Consider the following 16421-nt stretch of genomic DNA (forward strand, 5'->3'; position numbering starts at 1 on the left):
ATGGACATTAGTAGACCTGTTCTAGATCTTGTTATTAAATACACATTATTATAGGACAAGTTTGGCTTTTTAATATATTTTTATTACTGATTTCCACATAATTATTTCATCCATAATCCTAATTATGTAGAATAATGGTCCCCAGGATCCCCAAGCTCTAATCCCCAGAACCTGTGAATATGTTACCTTACAGGGCAAAAAGGACTTTGCAGATGTGATTAAACTTAAGGACCTTGAGGTGGGGAGGGGATCCTGGGTTATCTAGGTGGTCTCCATCTACTCACATGCATTCTTTAAAAAAAGAGAATCTAGGGCTTCCCTGGTGGCGCAGTGGTTGAGAGTCCGCCCGCCGATGCGGGGGACACGGGTTCGTGCCCGTGTCCGCGAAGATCCCACATGCTGCAGAGCGGGCACAGGCTCCGGGCACGGCTCACGGACCTAGCCGCTCCGCGGCATGTGAGATCTTCCCGGACTGGGGCACGAACCCGTGTCCCCTGCATCGGCAAGTGGACTCTCAACCACTGCGCCACCAGGGAAGACCACTTTGCAACTTCTTAAGCAAAGTTTGTTGAACTGAAGTAGATTGAAAACCTGCAGTATCTGTTCATCAGCTCAAAGATCATTCATTAGAAATGTTTGGATCATCTCTTGCACTCCATTTTGAGGAGAAATAACTACCCAGTACGGTAGGAACGAAAATGCACCTCCAGTCATAGCAGATGAGGAAATTATAGTAGAAAATAAATTATTTATGATTTTCTTTGCTTTTTGTTCCACATAATTCTAAAAATAATTTTCAAAAGGATTACTGTCATTCGTGAAGCAATTTCATTCTTTTTCCAGTATTGTCTTAAGACACTGTTTATAAACATCTCCTGACTTTCTAAGTGTTTTCAAAAGTCTGCCAACCAAGCAGCTTGGAAAAAATTTATTCCAAGTCACTATAGTAGAAGCTCTCAGATTAATTATATATACATATGTAATATATGTAATTTATATAATATAAATATAATTACATATACACAAACACAACACATTTATTTAACAGGATCTTCTATGTTATTCTACCTGTGACATTGAGAGTTTTCTCATAAATGGTACCAATAAATAAAGAATTAGAGAGCTTTCGTAATAGTGACTTGGAAGAAATACTTTCTATGCTGCTTGGCTGGCAGACATTTGGAAATACATAGAAAATCAGGGGATGTTTATAGACAGTATCTCAAGACAATATTACAAAAAGAATAAGTATATATATATATACACACTCTCAGTAAGTATATATACTCATTTGTAAATAACTTAGCACACCCATGCGTTTCCCTTTAAATTCAGCATCAAAAAAAGCAGACATATTGCTTGCAGTCTTCACACATGTAGAAATAAAACCTCCAATTTTGACAAACAGGGTCAGAAGATTATTCTCATATCATCCTATGTAGGAGTCATTACAAAAGAAGAAGAGCAAACAAAACCCACTGCAAAAAGAAAAAAAAGATACATTGGTTTTATTCAGGGTCATAGACCAATTTTAAGGGTCATATTTTCTTATTGTTCCATCAATTAATAAGATGGCTATTAAAGTCCCCAATTATAATTCTGAATTTTTCTATTTCTCCTTGAAATTATACTAGTTTTTGCTTCATGTATTTTGAAGCTCTGTTAGTAAGTACATAAACCTTTAGGATTGTTATGCCCTCTCGATTAACTGACCACTTTTTCATTATGAAATGACTCTCTTTGTCCCTGGTAATATTCTTTGTCAGATTTTTGCTCACTGGCAATCTTTGCATTGGCAGTAGAAAATTCCCTGCCCAAAGGAACAATTATTTTGCTGCCTTGGTCCTTGGTTTCAACTTTGTTCAAAAGTATTTATTTACTGAATTCTTGGCATATTAATATAAGATATTCAGGGGATATTTATTCATTAAATAGGATGGATGTCAGAATTTAAGTTTTGAAAACATGGTATAATGTGTCTAGTTCAAATGAAGACTGATTCAAGGACCACTGACCTAACCTCAAAATTTGCCTACAGAAATCTATGGAGTAGTCAGAGACTTAAGGAATCTTAGATCTTTAAAGGACATTAGATATCTAAACCAAGCTGCTTATGTTATATGTGGGACGACTAATGCTCAGAGGAAGGTCAGGGAGGGTAAATTTTCTCTAGTCAATGGGCAGAAAAGATTACAGCAACAAGGGTACTGGAACCACGGTTACCTGACTCAGAATAGAACACTTTGCATTATATCACCCTTTGCCCGTGGTTTTATAATCTCCACACCTTTTCTTCAGTTGCTTGTCTTTGGAGCAGTGGGTAGAATAAAGTAGTATATACTGAGAAAAAAAATTCAAATGAGTTCTGACTTTTCTCAAAATGTTCAGGTCTCAGTGGCTGCTTCTAAAATTTTAAACTTTTATTTGCCCATTCATCTGTAAAAACAATCTTTCAGTTACAATTTCCTCAGACACCACAATTATTTCCAATTTTCACTGTGGCCTGAGTATTTTTTTCCCCCTACTTTTAAGACAGAGGATTTTTTGTCAAATAACTCCAATGGGCTTGAACATGTTAATTTCTGCTAGAGTACAGATAGACTGAGAACCTATAAGCTGCCAGCAGGGAACATGTATGTTGTTACAAAGATGTTATTAGTATATATGATAAGAATGTTCTGAGCATATCTAAGTCACTGTTATCCTTCATGTTTTCAACAAAGAACCACGTATTTGAATTAGTAATCAAGACTTACTGGGTGGTATAGATGGATTCTACCAATATTCCAATATTCTGATATTGTGGAATGAGGGTTTCTTAGATAGCAATGATTAACAAATGATTTCAGAACATTTGGATGTAATTATCCTTATAAATTTATCTTACACTTCAATATTTGAGAACTTTGAACACAATATTTGAGGTTTCTGAACACAATTAACATTTATTTTATGAGTTCAGTATAATATCTTTATTCTTCCACCCATTCATCTATTAATTTTGCCAGTTAGGGATACTTAATATGCAACAGACATCATGTGAAATACTAGGGATTCACAGATATATAAATAGCTCTCACCATACTTAGCATCTAATGATCTATCTATATATATATTTAACTTACATGATATATAAGGTGAAGATGTAAATAGTAATTTTGCCAAGTTATGGTTGTTAGAGGGGTATTATTAGTTTTATATAAAATAGTATAGGGACTCCCTTGGTGGTGCAGTGGTTAAGAATCCACCTGCCAATTTAGGGAACACGGGTTCGATCCCTGGTCCAGGAAGATCCCACATGCCACGGAGCAACTAAGCCCGTGTGCCACAACTACTGAGCATGTGCTCTAGGGTCTGCAACTACTGAGCCCGCATGTTGCAACTACTGAAGCCCGTGCGTCCTACAGCCCGTGTTCTGCAACAAGAGAAGCCACTGCAATGAGAAGCCCGTGCACCACAACAAAGAGTAGACCCTGCTCGCTGCAACTAGAGAAAGCCCGCACGCAGCAACGAAGACCGAACGCAGCCAAAAAAAAAAAAAAAGTATAAAAGCACAGCACAATAGACAAATCTAAATTCTTCTTCTTTCTCAAGGGACTTTGAATGGCTCCTTTATCACAACACAAAATAACACAGCTGAGGGGTCAAAAAGACAAAACTAACTTGATGGTTTACCAATATAAAGCAAGCAACCAATATGTTAGGAGCATATCTGAGGCGATCAAAGCCTTAAACTGTGAGAAATTTAGGTTGGAAGTCCAAGATCAAGGTGCCAACAGGGTGGGGTTCTGGTGAGTTCATTTTTTCTGGCTTGTAGGTGGCCGCCTTCTCATTGTGCCCTCGCGTGACCATGGAGAGAACTCTGGCATCTCTTATTTCCAATAACACCAGCCCTATGGACTTAGGGTCCCACCCTTATGACCTCATTTAACCTTAATTACCTCCCCAAAGGTCCTATATCCAAATATAGTCACATTGGGAGGTAGGGCTTCAACCTGTGAAGTTTCGGGGGGAGACTATTTAGTCCATAACATCTTCCCACGTATGCAATCTCACATTTGTAATTCTTGGTCTTGATAAGCCATCTGCCACAGCAACACTAAATTCCTCAAATTCCCTGAATTTCTAACATTTTTTTCTCCATGTTTTTGATCACGTTTTATTTTTGCTAAGTTCTCCCTGCTTCTCTCTCTGGCAAACCTGCAGGTCGATCCCTTTTCCCAGGCCTTCCCTGACTTTCTGCAGGAAGAATGACTGTGTCTCCTACATAACCTCTCATACGGTACAGCACTATCACGTTAAACTTTAATTTATGGTAGACGCTCAATACATATTCATATTTTTCAACAAATGGATGATACTAACATTTTTACAAAATCTCCCAATATTGCTCACTATGAAGATAGTTCTCCAGGAAGTTATATTCATGGATTATTGTTATGCAATCATTTCTTTTCCCCGCAATTTTAAGGGATATCTAAAGTTAAGGGATAGGTGTTCTTGTCTCATACTTTTGGGCAAAAATTTAATTTAAAGAAATAACTAATTATAAACGTTACTGTTATTTTGAAGTCCTGTGACAGCTACATAATTAGGAAAAACAGTTATGTTGTTTAAAATAAAGAGAAAAAGACAGGTGTGTCTGGGAAACCCAGGACTCCGTAGTGATGTGGAACTCTCTCCAGATGACATATTAATCCATTGCACCAGTCATTCAAATCTGCCTATTTTCTCTCTGGACACAAACTCCATTTGCTATCAGGCCATGGCTCCAGCGTGTGTGATCATGCCCTGTATTCACTGCCTAGCACCCACAGTTAATTGGAACATATTGTCCAGATAACAAAAAAATCTAGTTGCTACACGTCCCACTAATAAAAGGAATTGTCCAGTGACCTTGATAACACCTCATTCTCACAATAATTTAACTGATCCTTTACCTACATGGATGATAATATTATTGCCTGAAATAGGCAGCCTGAGCTTAGAAAATTTCAATATTAGCTGTGTAGCCTCAGGCAAATTTATTATCCTGTGGTTGTCTCATCTGTAAACGGGGACCAATGGTAGGACCCACCTCTCAGGATCGCTGGCAAGATTAAATGAATACATGTAAAATACTCAGAATAGTGCCTGACATTTAGTAAACACTCAAATGTTAGTTACTATATTTACTATTATTAAAGTATCACTTAGTTGAAATTAGTCCTACTTAAGTATACTCCATTAAATGAGCTTTTAGTCTCAGAATCCCATATGGACATCAAAGATTACAACGAACCAGGTGAGCATATTTCCATATGAGGGGTGCCTTAAAATTCTGTGATCTCTTGAAAATAGAACTTTTCTACTGGTGGAGGTTTATGTACTGTCCAAACTAGATGATCTGATCCAATTGCTTTGGAACATAAAATGAGTAAAGTTAAAAAAAAATGGGGATGGGTAGAGAAAGCCGTGCAGATCACCAAAAACATTCAACCCTGAGTCAGTTATTGTTGTTTTCAAGTTGAAGATAATTGTAACAATGCTATTAGGATTTAAGTTTCTTTAGAAAGGACAGTATACAACCATTTCTTAATCCATACACAGTGACGTCACATTTCTAGAAGTACAAGTTATATATAAATAAATTCTATGAATACTAGGATGTTAATTTTCAAGACCTGTAACTGGGGTCTTTTTCATGGGTGTAATCTTGAAGCCTGCAAACTTCCTTGACCATAACCTTGGGAACCGTTCTTGGCTTCTAGGTCCAGTTCAGCAGTGATTTGGTGAGATGTCTGTGACAATCACTGTAGACAGAACTTATCTTTTCTTCTTCCTCCTCTGTCTGTATTGACAAAACAGTATTATCAAATAGTTTTACTGGGATGCTCACCAGAACTTGGGAACACTGTACTTCAGCCTAAATGTCAGCATAATTCTGCGACTTTCCCCACTGCAATTAATGACTACTTGCTCCTTCTAAGCGTTCAAGTTAAATTTGGGGAGTCAACCTTCACTCCTTCTATGCTCATACCTCAGATCCGGTTTATCAGAAATACTGTGGCTCTACAGAAACCCACTACACTGTATAACCTCCACTTCTACTCCTGATCTAAGCCATCATAACACTGCACCTTGAATTGTTGCAATACTCTTTAACTCCTCTCCTAGCTTCCACCCTTGCCCACCTTATGGTCTTGTCTCAACACAGTAGCCAATATGATCCTTTTAAAAGTTGTGGCTACTCTTTTGTTCAAAACCTTTGAGTGGCTCCCTATCTTGCTCAGAGGAAAAGCTTAGTGTTTTACAAAAAGCCTGTGTAATCCTGAGCTTCTCGCTCCTTCACCAGCGTTCCTCACTTATCCCCTCTTCCCTCCTCTGTCGACCTCCCTCTGCCACGAATACTCTTCCTCCCTTTCCCTTTTCACTCAACTGTCACCTCAGTGAGGCTTATTCCATCCTATTTAAATGTGCACAGGTCCACACACACCCAAGCATTTCCTATCCCATACTGTGGTTTTCTCCAGAGCATTTATCACTGTCTAATACAGAAGTTCCTGAAGTGTGATTCCCATCCCACGTGACACTGATGCTGGGCGTCCAGGCACACTTCAGGCGAATCTTCCTCCCAGACTCTCAATCTTTCCTATGGGAGTAGGGCTAAACCACTGACTTGAGGGACCACCAGATTACAAGAAGTGTTTTGTAAAGTGTTTCTTAAATCTCAGAAGGCTGGGCCCCACCCTTGGAATTTCTGATTGGGTAGGACTGGGGTAGGGTCTGAGATTTACATTTCTAACAATTACATGTTCAAAACCACTGGTTGAATAGAATATATGATATACTTTTTATTAAGTTTGTCCGTTTCCTTCCCATTAGAATAAAACTCTATGAGGCAGGGATTTCTTTTTCTTGTTTTCTGCTGTTTCCTCATGCAAAGGACAATACCAGGCACATAGTAGCTGCTCAATAAATACATGTTGACTGACCAAATGAAAACTATTTACCCTAGTGTTACATCAGAAAATTTCTAACTTTCTCCTGTCAGATTTTATAGCAGATGAAAGCTAAAAAATCTTTATAGTTCAATCCCTTCATGCAAGAAAGCATTTTAAAGTAATGGGCCACAAAACAACTGGGATTTCTGCTACATCACAGCTCACTTCTCAGTGGACTCCGTGGTTTCCACAGCATCTTCTCCCCTCCATGTGCTCTCCCAACTGGGAGCAACAGGTACGGTGTGAAATGAGAGGTGACAGTTTTCTTTCTAGTGGCCAGACATGTTAGGATTTGAATTAAAATTTGCTGAACTGTATTTTACATTTATCTTTTATGACATGAAATATCACCCTAGTCATTTTTCTACTTCAATAAACTTCTATAGAACTATATCAGAGTCCTGGAACTCCAGATGCAAATGTTGAACCCTGCAAATGTTTTAAGAATTCAGCTGTGAAAGATATGAAAATGTTTTTCAGGAGGTATGTTTTTGGGGGGCTTGCTTTTGCAATAATTTAGAACAGTTTATTCTGTCAATATTCATTCTATGGAACTCTATATAAATAACATTACACTTATGCAAAGAAAAATAGGAGGACATAAGAGATTATGAGATAATGATTCATTTTCTTTCAAACAGACTGTCAGAACAGGGGTCAGCAAACTTTTCCTTAAAGGGCCAAGTAGTACATATTTTAGACTTGCAGGCCATATAATTCTGCTATCATGGAAAGCAACCAAACACAAAACATAAATAAATGGCTATTATTTGGTTTCAATAAAACTTTATTTACACAAATGGCCAGCCCATGGACCATAGTTTGCTGACCCCTATGTTAAAAGATTCCCAATATTAGTGGAATGAATGAAATGGACCAGATAATTTAAGTAAATCTGCCAAATTTCTCTCTCTTTACATTCTTATAACTAAAAATAATGACTTTAGAAAAGTGACAATTTTAGCATGCAAAACAGACATTTGGCTCTGTGATAAACTGAATTAGTTAAAAGAATCCTTGTATTTATTTTTTAAACAGCACAAATGCAGGTGACATAGGAAGTCCATAATTCCCACATAACTTATAAACTTAACAACTGAGAGTCTATGTTTTTATAATCTTCTGCATCATTCATAACTATTCACTCTATGGAATCCATTCCATAGCAGCAGAGGAGAACCTTAACTCAAAGCACCAAGTTTCCAGGCATTATTACAAATGTCTTGTTTTCATTCTCTAACACATGCAGTCAAACTGCCTAGGAAGCAAATACCAATTCACCTTAAGCGTCAATGAATAAGGAAAAACAGTTGAGCAACCAACATTACTCTTACGTCTAAAACTGATTCTACCTCTTTACCTTGTTACATTTCCTTCCATGAACATTTTAACTTTTAATGTAGCTATATTTAATATGAATATAAATTGAAATTTGAACATAATCTCTTTCAGATTCAACAGTTTAGGATGTTCGTATCTGTTTCAGAAGTCCTGAGGAAAACAAAAACATTTCTAGAATATTCTGGCAATCTTTATTAAAAGTTAAATTTAGAATTTTATAGCAAAGTAATATGGTCTGTTTGTCCAAATTATAGATTAAAAAATTCCTTAATTTACGTAGATTAAGATACAAAGCTAATTCCCAATACATTTTATAGAAGTGTGTTCTCATTTTTTGAACAAGCAGGGTTCAAATGGGCATTTTTAGGACCTTGCTCACATCAGCCCTATACACCCAGAGACTACTGAATCCACTAAATGGACAATGAAAACTGGTTGAGGCTGCTGATGAATGCTTCAACAGGAATCTGATACACAGACACAGATTCCATTGTTATAGTCAATGGAACTGAAGTCTTCCTTAAAATATGCTCCTGATAGGCTGAAGATAGAGTAGTGGACTGTTAGTTCTTTAAGCCAAAAATGCATGGATGTTGTACAAAGGCTTCATTCTCTGCCTGTAGTCAGTAACTTGAGGGCCTTCTGTAGATTCTGCACTGCAGTGCTGACATCTTCATACTGCAAAGCACTGCCAGCATATTTGCAGTATTTCTGAGCTCTAGCAAAGTCCTCTGGTGTTAGTCGGATATCTCCTAAGAGAAATACAGAGTAATTAAGATATTTATAAAGAATATAGGAAGCGTTCTTTTAGGCTAGGTAAATGCTTATATTCAAGATTACAGAAAATGTTTAAGGTTATATTAAAAATTGAGGGTTGTTTTCCCCAATCCCCAGTTGTATTTGAATAGTTTCTTTATGCTTTTAAATTTTTAAATTACTAATATAAACCATACAGATGTCAATACATAACAACTTATATGAGCAAGATTTTCCTACCAGAAGTCATAAACTGGAAGCCTTTATATTTTGGCAAATTAACTGCAAAAAAAATCATATTCTGTATAAAACAAGGAAAATTGCTTTGGTGTGTATGTTAGAATTGCTGAGACTCTCTTCATGGAACAATAAATACACACAGACTAAACCATTCAACCCTCATTTGAACTAGAATATAAATATAACTCAAAAAAAAAATTAAATGACAAACTTTATGTTAAAAAATTACATAAGTCATCTAACTTTTTTTAAGCAAGAAAATAGTTTGCATTTTTGTGCTGTCCATATACAAAACTCTACGGTTTAACTAAGACATATCATTACACTACACAATTTTTAAACATGTAAACAACCCTTACCAATTATTTGTCCAAAATTTTTTCCAGCAAGTTTTCTAGTTACACTATGATTGATATGGATGAGCCCAACTAAATAATTTGGGTTAAAAAAACACACTGAAAACATTTCATTTAATCTAAGATTTGAATATACTTGAATATATATTTCTAAAGGTGAAATTAAAACTGACTTTGTGTCTTATCTTTGGAAATAAATACAATTTTCTTTAGAAATTTTTATGAGGACTCTAAGGAGAACTGGTCAGAAGGCTGGGGGCATACAATATAACGAAAAGATAATATATTTCGATTCTGTTTCTAAATGAACATATATTTTGATCCTGTTTATAAGCTTGTAGTTATAAATATAATTACTTTTTTTAGTTGCTTTTAATTTTGCCAGATAGTACAGCATTAAATGAAAACTTTGACATTCCCTAGGCAAGGACTTCAAAGTATTTAGCAATTCCAGATACTCTGATACTAAATTCTTATCCAAATTATTATTTTCTAAAAATTTTCAAAAAAGAATACTGAAACAATGTATCCTAAAGTTTCTAGCCCAGTGTAAGTGCTGAATAACTTCAACAAAGGAATATAAAAAAGCTGTCTGTACTTTAAATTCTTTCCCACATTTTAAAAGGAATAAAAGTTCACATAGAATTAAACATTGATTAAATTTCAGATTTTAAGATAATGCACTTAGACATCTACATATAGTAACTAGCCCAGTGTGTTACACATACAAAGCCTTCAAATATTTGTTGAATTAATATTATTAAAGCTTATATTAAGAGTTGGTCCTTACTGTTGTGAATCAGAGATTACACATTCCAATTTTAACAGAACTTATTTTAATTTCCCTGAATTCTGGTCTTGCCTAAACGTAAGAAATACAAATGAATAAACTAGTAAAATGTAATTATATATTTAAAAAACAAAAAACAGTTTCTCCACAGTTCTATTTTTAGTATTGTAGTGACTTGGCATTTCTTACCCATTAAACCTAAAAAACAACTGTCCTGCAGTTCTTTTGACAATTTAGTCAGGCACACTTCTTATTTTTTTTACTGAAAGATTCATCAATGTTTTTTCAAAGTATATTGAGAGGCTCTAGTCACCTAGATGTGTACTATTATCTAGGTGAGTGAGACATATTATCTAGGTGAGTGAGACATCTATGAAAATTAAGTTTACCTTAATACTACTCATTTTGTGCTTTAATAGTCTATTCTTCTATCTCCAGGCAATGTTTAAATATGTAAGACATCTATCCAGAATTTACTGGACTTTCTGGAGGAAAGCCCTAATGCTCAGGACTAATTTTATTTTTTACAGCATCAGCTTTAACACTGTTTTGCTGACATATCACTTATTTATTAATAAGATAAAAATGTGTATAGTAGTAAGAACTCCGTTACTATTTTAGTTTTTATAAACTTATCTACTAGTGATAAAACTATTTAAAAACAAAAATATTGCATTTTTTATGGTATAACAATTTCAATATTTATAAAATGAATATCTTAGAAAACTATAATTATAGATACATAATATATAGCTTACAGCATGTATGACAAATTATGTAACTATCTTATAAAATGTAATAACTAGATGATAAGAACCAACTTAGATTTAGATGCAAAATGTAATTTACAAATTTATATAGATGTTAAGATTTATTTTTACCAATTAAATATATAAATATTTATAAGTAAATATATATTTATGTAGAATATATAAAAATATTCTATATAAATATATAATATATATATAAATATATAAAGAACTTAAAAAGCCATGTCAAATAGTTACTTTTGCTATTTTGTAATATTTCAAGCTTTCTTTCCTTTAAAAATATTATCTATAAGTCATTAATAATAAAACACATGAATTAAAATTTTAAATTAAATAAAATTTGCTTCCTAGTTAGGATTCTTTTAAATTAGCATTTAAAAACTAAATAGAGAAAGTAAAAAAGACATAACAAAGGAAAACACATTTTAGGAAGAGAACAACTATTCAATTTCAGTTTCTCTGATTTTATATTCAAAATAGTAACTATTACTTAATGCACCTAAATGAAAGCTGTTTTTTTTCCTATCATTAAAATTTACCAGAAGCCATAATCAGAACCAGAGAGAGCACACTGTGGACCTAAAAGGTGTTTAAAGAATTAGAAAAAAGAAAGATCACATACAGCTAATCCAACCGTTAAAAAAAAAAAAAGAATTAGAGAAGTTGTCTAATTTAATATAATATCTCTTTTTTGAAATCTGTGCTTATAAGTTCCAGATGCCTTCACGAAGACTGTCTTTATCACAGAGCTGCTTCTCCCCTTCATAGGGCAGGACAAGAACCGGGCAGAGGAGAGGTAGAGCCATCAGTTAAGTTCTCTATTCCGGGGGAAAGAGCCTGGGTCAGCACTGGATCAAAAGTAACATTATTTGGTATAAAGAGAAATCCCTGCATGCTCAGTTGCTAGAAGCATCTATTTCCAAGGTTGATTTATCTAACCTTGGCAGAAGATGGAATACTTAATTGTAAATATTTCCGAAATGGGTCTTTAGAGATTTTTTCCTACTTAACTAGAAATGCATGTGAAGGACCTTGGATAATCTGATCCTAGTGTACTCAATTATCCTCTGACTTGAATGGAAAGCATAGGCAAAAATCTTATGGGAATCATCTGATTCCCTGAAGTAAATCTTGGAGGTAAATATAAAGTACAGTACTGACCCCTTAAATCCAGGCATCGCCAGGACACATCACTTAATAATGGCAACAGCAATGATTAGAGGCAGAATATTATTATGTCACGAACCATACTAAATATTTTTCATATATTCTATTTAATTTTTAAAAAACCTTTAAGCAGTAAGTTGTTATTCGCACTCTAATACTATCAGGTATATACAAGTTAAAAAAGTAAATACTGAACTTCAAATACCTACCTTCCCAATTCCATTCTCCTCTTCAGAGTGAGCCACAAATTCACTATAAAAGTATTTAACCTTTTTTAATATGTGCACAGTATTCCATAGGACAGATGAGCCATAATTTCTCATTAATAGACATTTAAAATTGTTTTCTACTAATACAAGTGATGCTGAAATAAAATACCCTTGTAAATACATTTTGTGCTCATGTCTAAATATTTCTCTAAGATAGATTCCCAAAAGTGGAATAGCTGAGTCAAAAAAAATTTGCAATTCTGACAGTGACAGAATGCTACTGAAGAAGGCTTCACCAATTTATATTCCCACCAACAGCATACAAATCATTCCCTATGTTTATTTCTCTGTTTTTTTTCCCTATTAAGTTTTATTTATTTATTTGCAGGAGCTCTTTATATATGCTCTGAACAGTAATTCTTTATTTTTTTAAGTATTGATTTCCTCCTGGTCTATTAGTTGCATTTTAACAATATAATGGGGAGAAGAAATCTTTTGCTGTATGCAATTTATTACTTTTCATTAGTCTAACCTGTTAAGATACAACCAAATGAGATACAGGAATTGGGGGATAGTATCTAATATATATTTTTTCTAACATCAGTTTTGATGTTTTGTTTTTCTTGCCACACTGTTCCAAATGCCACTTTTGTCATTATTTTAATTCCCATACTGTGTGGCCTGATTTCTGGATTCTTTATTCTGTTTCACTGTTCTGTCTAGTCTGCTTCTGATATTTTCACATCATATTTTAGGGAGAGCTTTTACAGGTACATGGGACTGTAGAGAGGAATCTGGAAAACAAGTTTAACAGAGGAATATAGTATTTACTGGGCAGGTTATCTGTCTACTAATAGACATTTTCCACTATGTTCTTGGGTAATTTGCTAGTTTATTATAGTTTCTTTACTCTTCTTACCTTAGCACTGTGTTCCCCCATGAAACATACACAGACTCTTTTTTTTTTGCGGTACGTGGGCCTCTCACTGCTGTGGCCTCTCCCGTTGCGGAGCTCAGGCTCCGGATGTGCAGGCTCAGTGGCCATGGCTCACGGGCCTAGCCGCTCCGTGGCATGTGGGATCTTCCCGGACCGGGGCACAAACCCGTATCCCCTGCATCAGCAGGCGGACTCTCAACCACTGTGCCACCAGGGAAGCCCCATACACATACTCTTAAACTAGGCCTTTCAGGATTCAAAGGCCATTGCAGCTCTTGATTTTAGGTTTTATAACTTATCTGCTTTTAATAAAATCAGGAAAAGTAGAATAAACTTAACATAACTCATACACTTAAATAAGTCATCTACCTTGCCCCTGCCCACTTCACTTTTGAATTATTTCTATTTTTTGTTTTCTCTAGGTTACTTCCCTAACCCCAGTTGATAAGCCTATACCATTTCTTGATTTATCAGTCTTTAGGCTTTATCTACTGACACTCTGCTATGAAAGGTAAAGAATTTATCTCACTATCCTCCTCTCCTGCCCTGTCTCCTTCTAAATTTATTAGTGCTTTTAAATTTCTTAGTTGCTTACTTTTGTCTTCTACTTCTCATTCCATCAACTCTAGAAAAAAATCACAACATTTCACTTCTGGACACTCATCCTAATAACAGCTTTCTTTTATTCCACCTTTCAACTTCCAGAAATATCTCTCTACCTTCACTTGTCAGTGTTGATTTATATTCTGCCCTGAATAAAGTATTCTGTTTGTGATAAGCCTATGCCATTGCAAGGAGAATGTTCTTTGTGTCCAAGTCAAACAAAATCCCTTTTCTTATATTTCATAATTCTATTATTGCTCAAAATCATGGCATATTTCAGTTTGCTTCTTACTTGAAACTACTTGTACGATTTAAAATGTTTTCTTGGATCTTTTCGTTCTTCTTGGGAAAGGAATTCTACAGCTTCTTATCCATTTCTTTCCCAGTCTACAGCTTCTTATTCTATGTATTGCATAGAATCCACTTGATTTTTCTTAAAGGAGGGGAGCTCTGATTTTCTGTTCTAATTTTAGAGCAATTGCTTTTCAAGCCTATGGAAAAGCTGTCAATGGACTTTTTCTTTAGGTGACCTAAGATTAATTTCACCAATTCTTATATCTCGTATTTCTTTTCTTGGTTATCATTCTTTTCTTGATGGAGTAACTTCTTCTGATAACTTCCTTAGAAATGGTGTATGGTAGGCAAAACTTCAGAATCCTTACATATTTAATAATATTTATTTTGCCTTCATACCTGACAGTTTGGTTGGGTAAAGAATTCCAGGGTTCTAGTTCTAGATGGTAGACTAAGCATACATAATTGACTATTTTTCCTTCTGAAACTATATTAAAATGATAAGGTAAAACAAAACGAAATAAAATTCCAAAACTGAAGGAAAAGCAGAGAAGAGAAAAGAGTGTAAAAACTGGAAAGGATAATTGACAAGAGATTTAAAGAAACTTCTAGAAAAGTAGAAATTAAGTGAAGGTATGCTGTTAGATAAAACAGTGTCAAAAAAAATCCCAACTCAGAACATGTAATATAGGAGGCAACTGGGGAGCCTATCCAGAGAAACTTCAGAGAGGGTCTAGCTGTATGAGGAGTGGGACTGGGGGGATCTTTACTGAGTCAGTCTAAAACAATTATCTGCACTAGTTTCACATCCTTCCCCCCTCTATCAACCTCTGCATACCTGTACACCCTCAGCCTTAATGGCTTTCCATCTCTCACATGAGACCCTAGACAAAAAAGATAGAGAATGTCTCTCTAAAACTGTGGAATTAACTTCCTGGACAGAGCTAGGATGGACAAGGTATGTGTGGTACACTCTTTGCCATCCCTCTCCAAGAAAAGATCTCATCCATGGCTGAGATGCAGGAGGAAGCTGAATGGCCTGTTCCCACTCACAGGGGAGAACAGAAAAATCAAGTGAGAAACAGACCTGCAGACATAGTATCGGGGGAAATTCAATAACATCTACTGAAAATAATCAATCAACATCTTCATTCTAAATATAAAAGGACTAATCTCAGCAGACACATGAAGAAAACTCTGAATAAGAATGACCAAATTAAACAAACAGAACAACAAAGTGGGGGAAAAAAAAAGAAGTTGAAAAGATTTAAAAAGAAAGAGAGAATGCCTTTGGATTTAGGTATTTTTGATAATAAGAAACAATCTTGGTTTACTGGAGAATCTAGTGAATAAAGGCATTCAAAGAAATGTGTTTCAAATTACCTAGACATTCAAATACACTGCACTCCTAAGATAAAAGTACAAAACAACGCCCCCAAACAGCAGAAACACTATATCTCATAAAACAGCTGACTTACCCTGGGAAACTGTATTGAAAAGTGCAGGATCAATGGCCGGAATAGTCTGTGGAGTAGGCTGGATAGTGTTACTTGCTACACCTGCAAATCAGAAAACCATAAATGGGTATAAAAGTGTTACACCTCTCAATTACATTCTAGGAAAGTGCTCAAAGGATCATGGAGGAATTTCATTACTTCACTTAATTACTTTCTTGAAACCTTAATGAACTGAAATTTGATATACTTATTTGACGGTGGAGGCTGCTATAGGAAATATGCAGAAAAATACATTTTGAGTGTTTACACACATGTATTGGCCACACATTTCTTATCATGTATTTTGCATTTTCTATCATGTCTAATACTTCAAGTTGCTTCTCAAGTAAAGCTTACCTAATATCTGTAGAAGTAACAGACTCCCTTCCTACCTTTTAATTTCTTAAATAAATAATTAATTTTGGGGATAAGGTGGGCTATAATTATGATTTAGTTTAACTTATGGGATGAGTCCCATT

The 16421-nt window shown here is 35.1% G+C and overlaps 1 protein-coding gene across 2 annotated transcripts in view; it reads right to left on the bottom strand.

Moving 5' to 3' along the window:
* Positions 1 to 6850: 6850 nt before the first annotated feature.
* Positions 6851 to 16421, bottom strand: part of VTA1 (vesicle trafficking 1) — a 66632-nt gene continuing 57061 nt past the window's right edge. For both annotated transcript variants that reach the window (XM_060029873.1, XM_060029874.1), the window contains exons 7-8: positions 15925 to 16005; positions 6851 to 9076 (exon numbers count right to left, since the gene is read on the bottom strand). In XM_060029873.1, coding sequence (XP_059885856.1) covers positions 8931 to 9076; positions 15925 to 16005 — 227 coding nt within the window. In that variant the 3' untranslated portion in view covers positions 6851 to 8930. The remainder of the gene's footprint in view (positions 9077 to 15924; positions 16006 to 16421) is intronic.

The sequence above is a fragment of the Delphinus delphis genome, chromosome 14, assembly GCF_949987515.2.
Source record: "Delphinus delphis chromosome 14, mDelDel1.2, whole genome shotgun sequence".
Taxonomy (NCBI): Eukaryota; Metazoa; Chordata; class Mammalia; order Artiodactyla; family Delphinidae; genus Delphinus; species Delphinus delphis.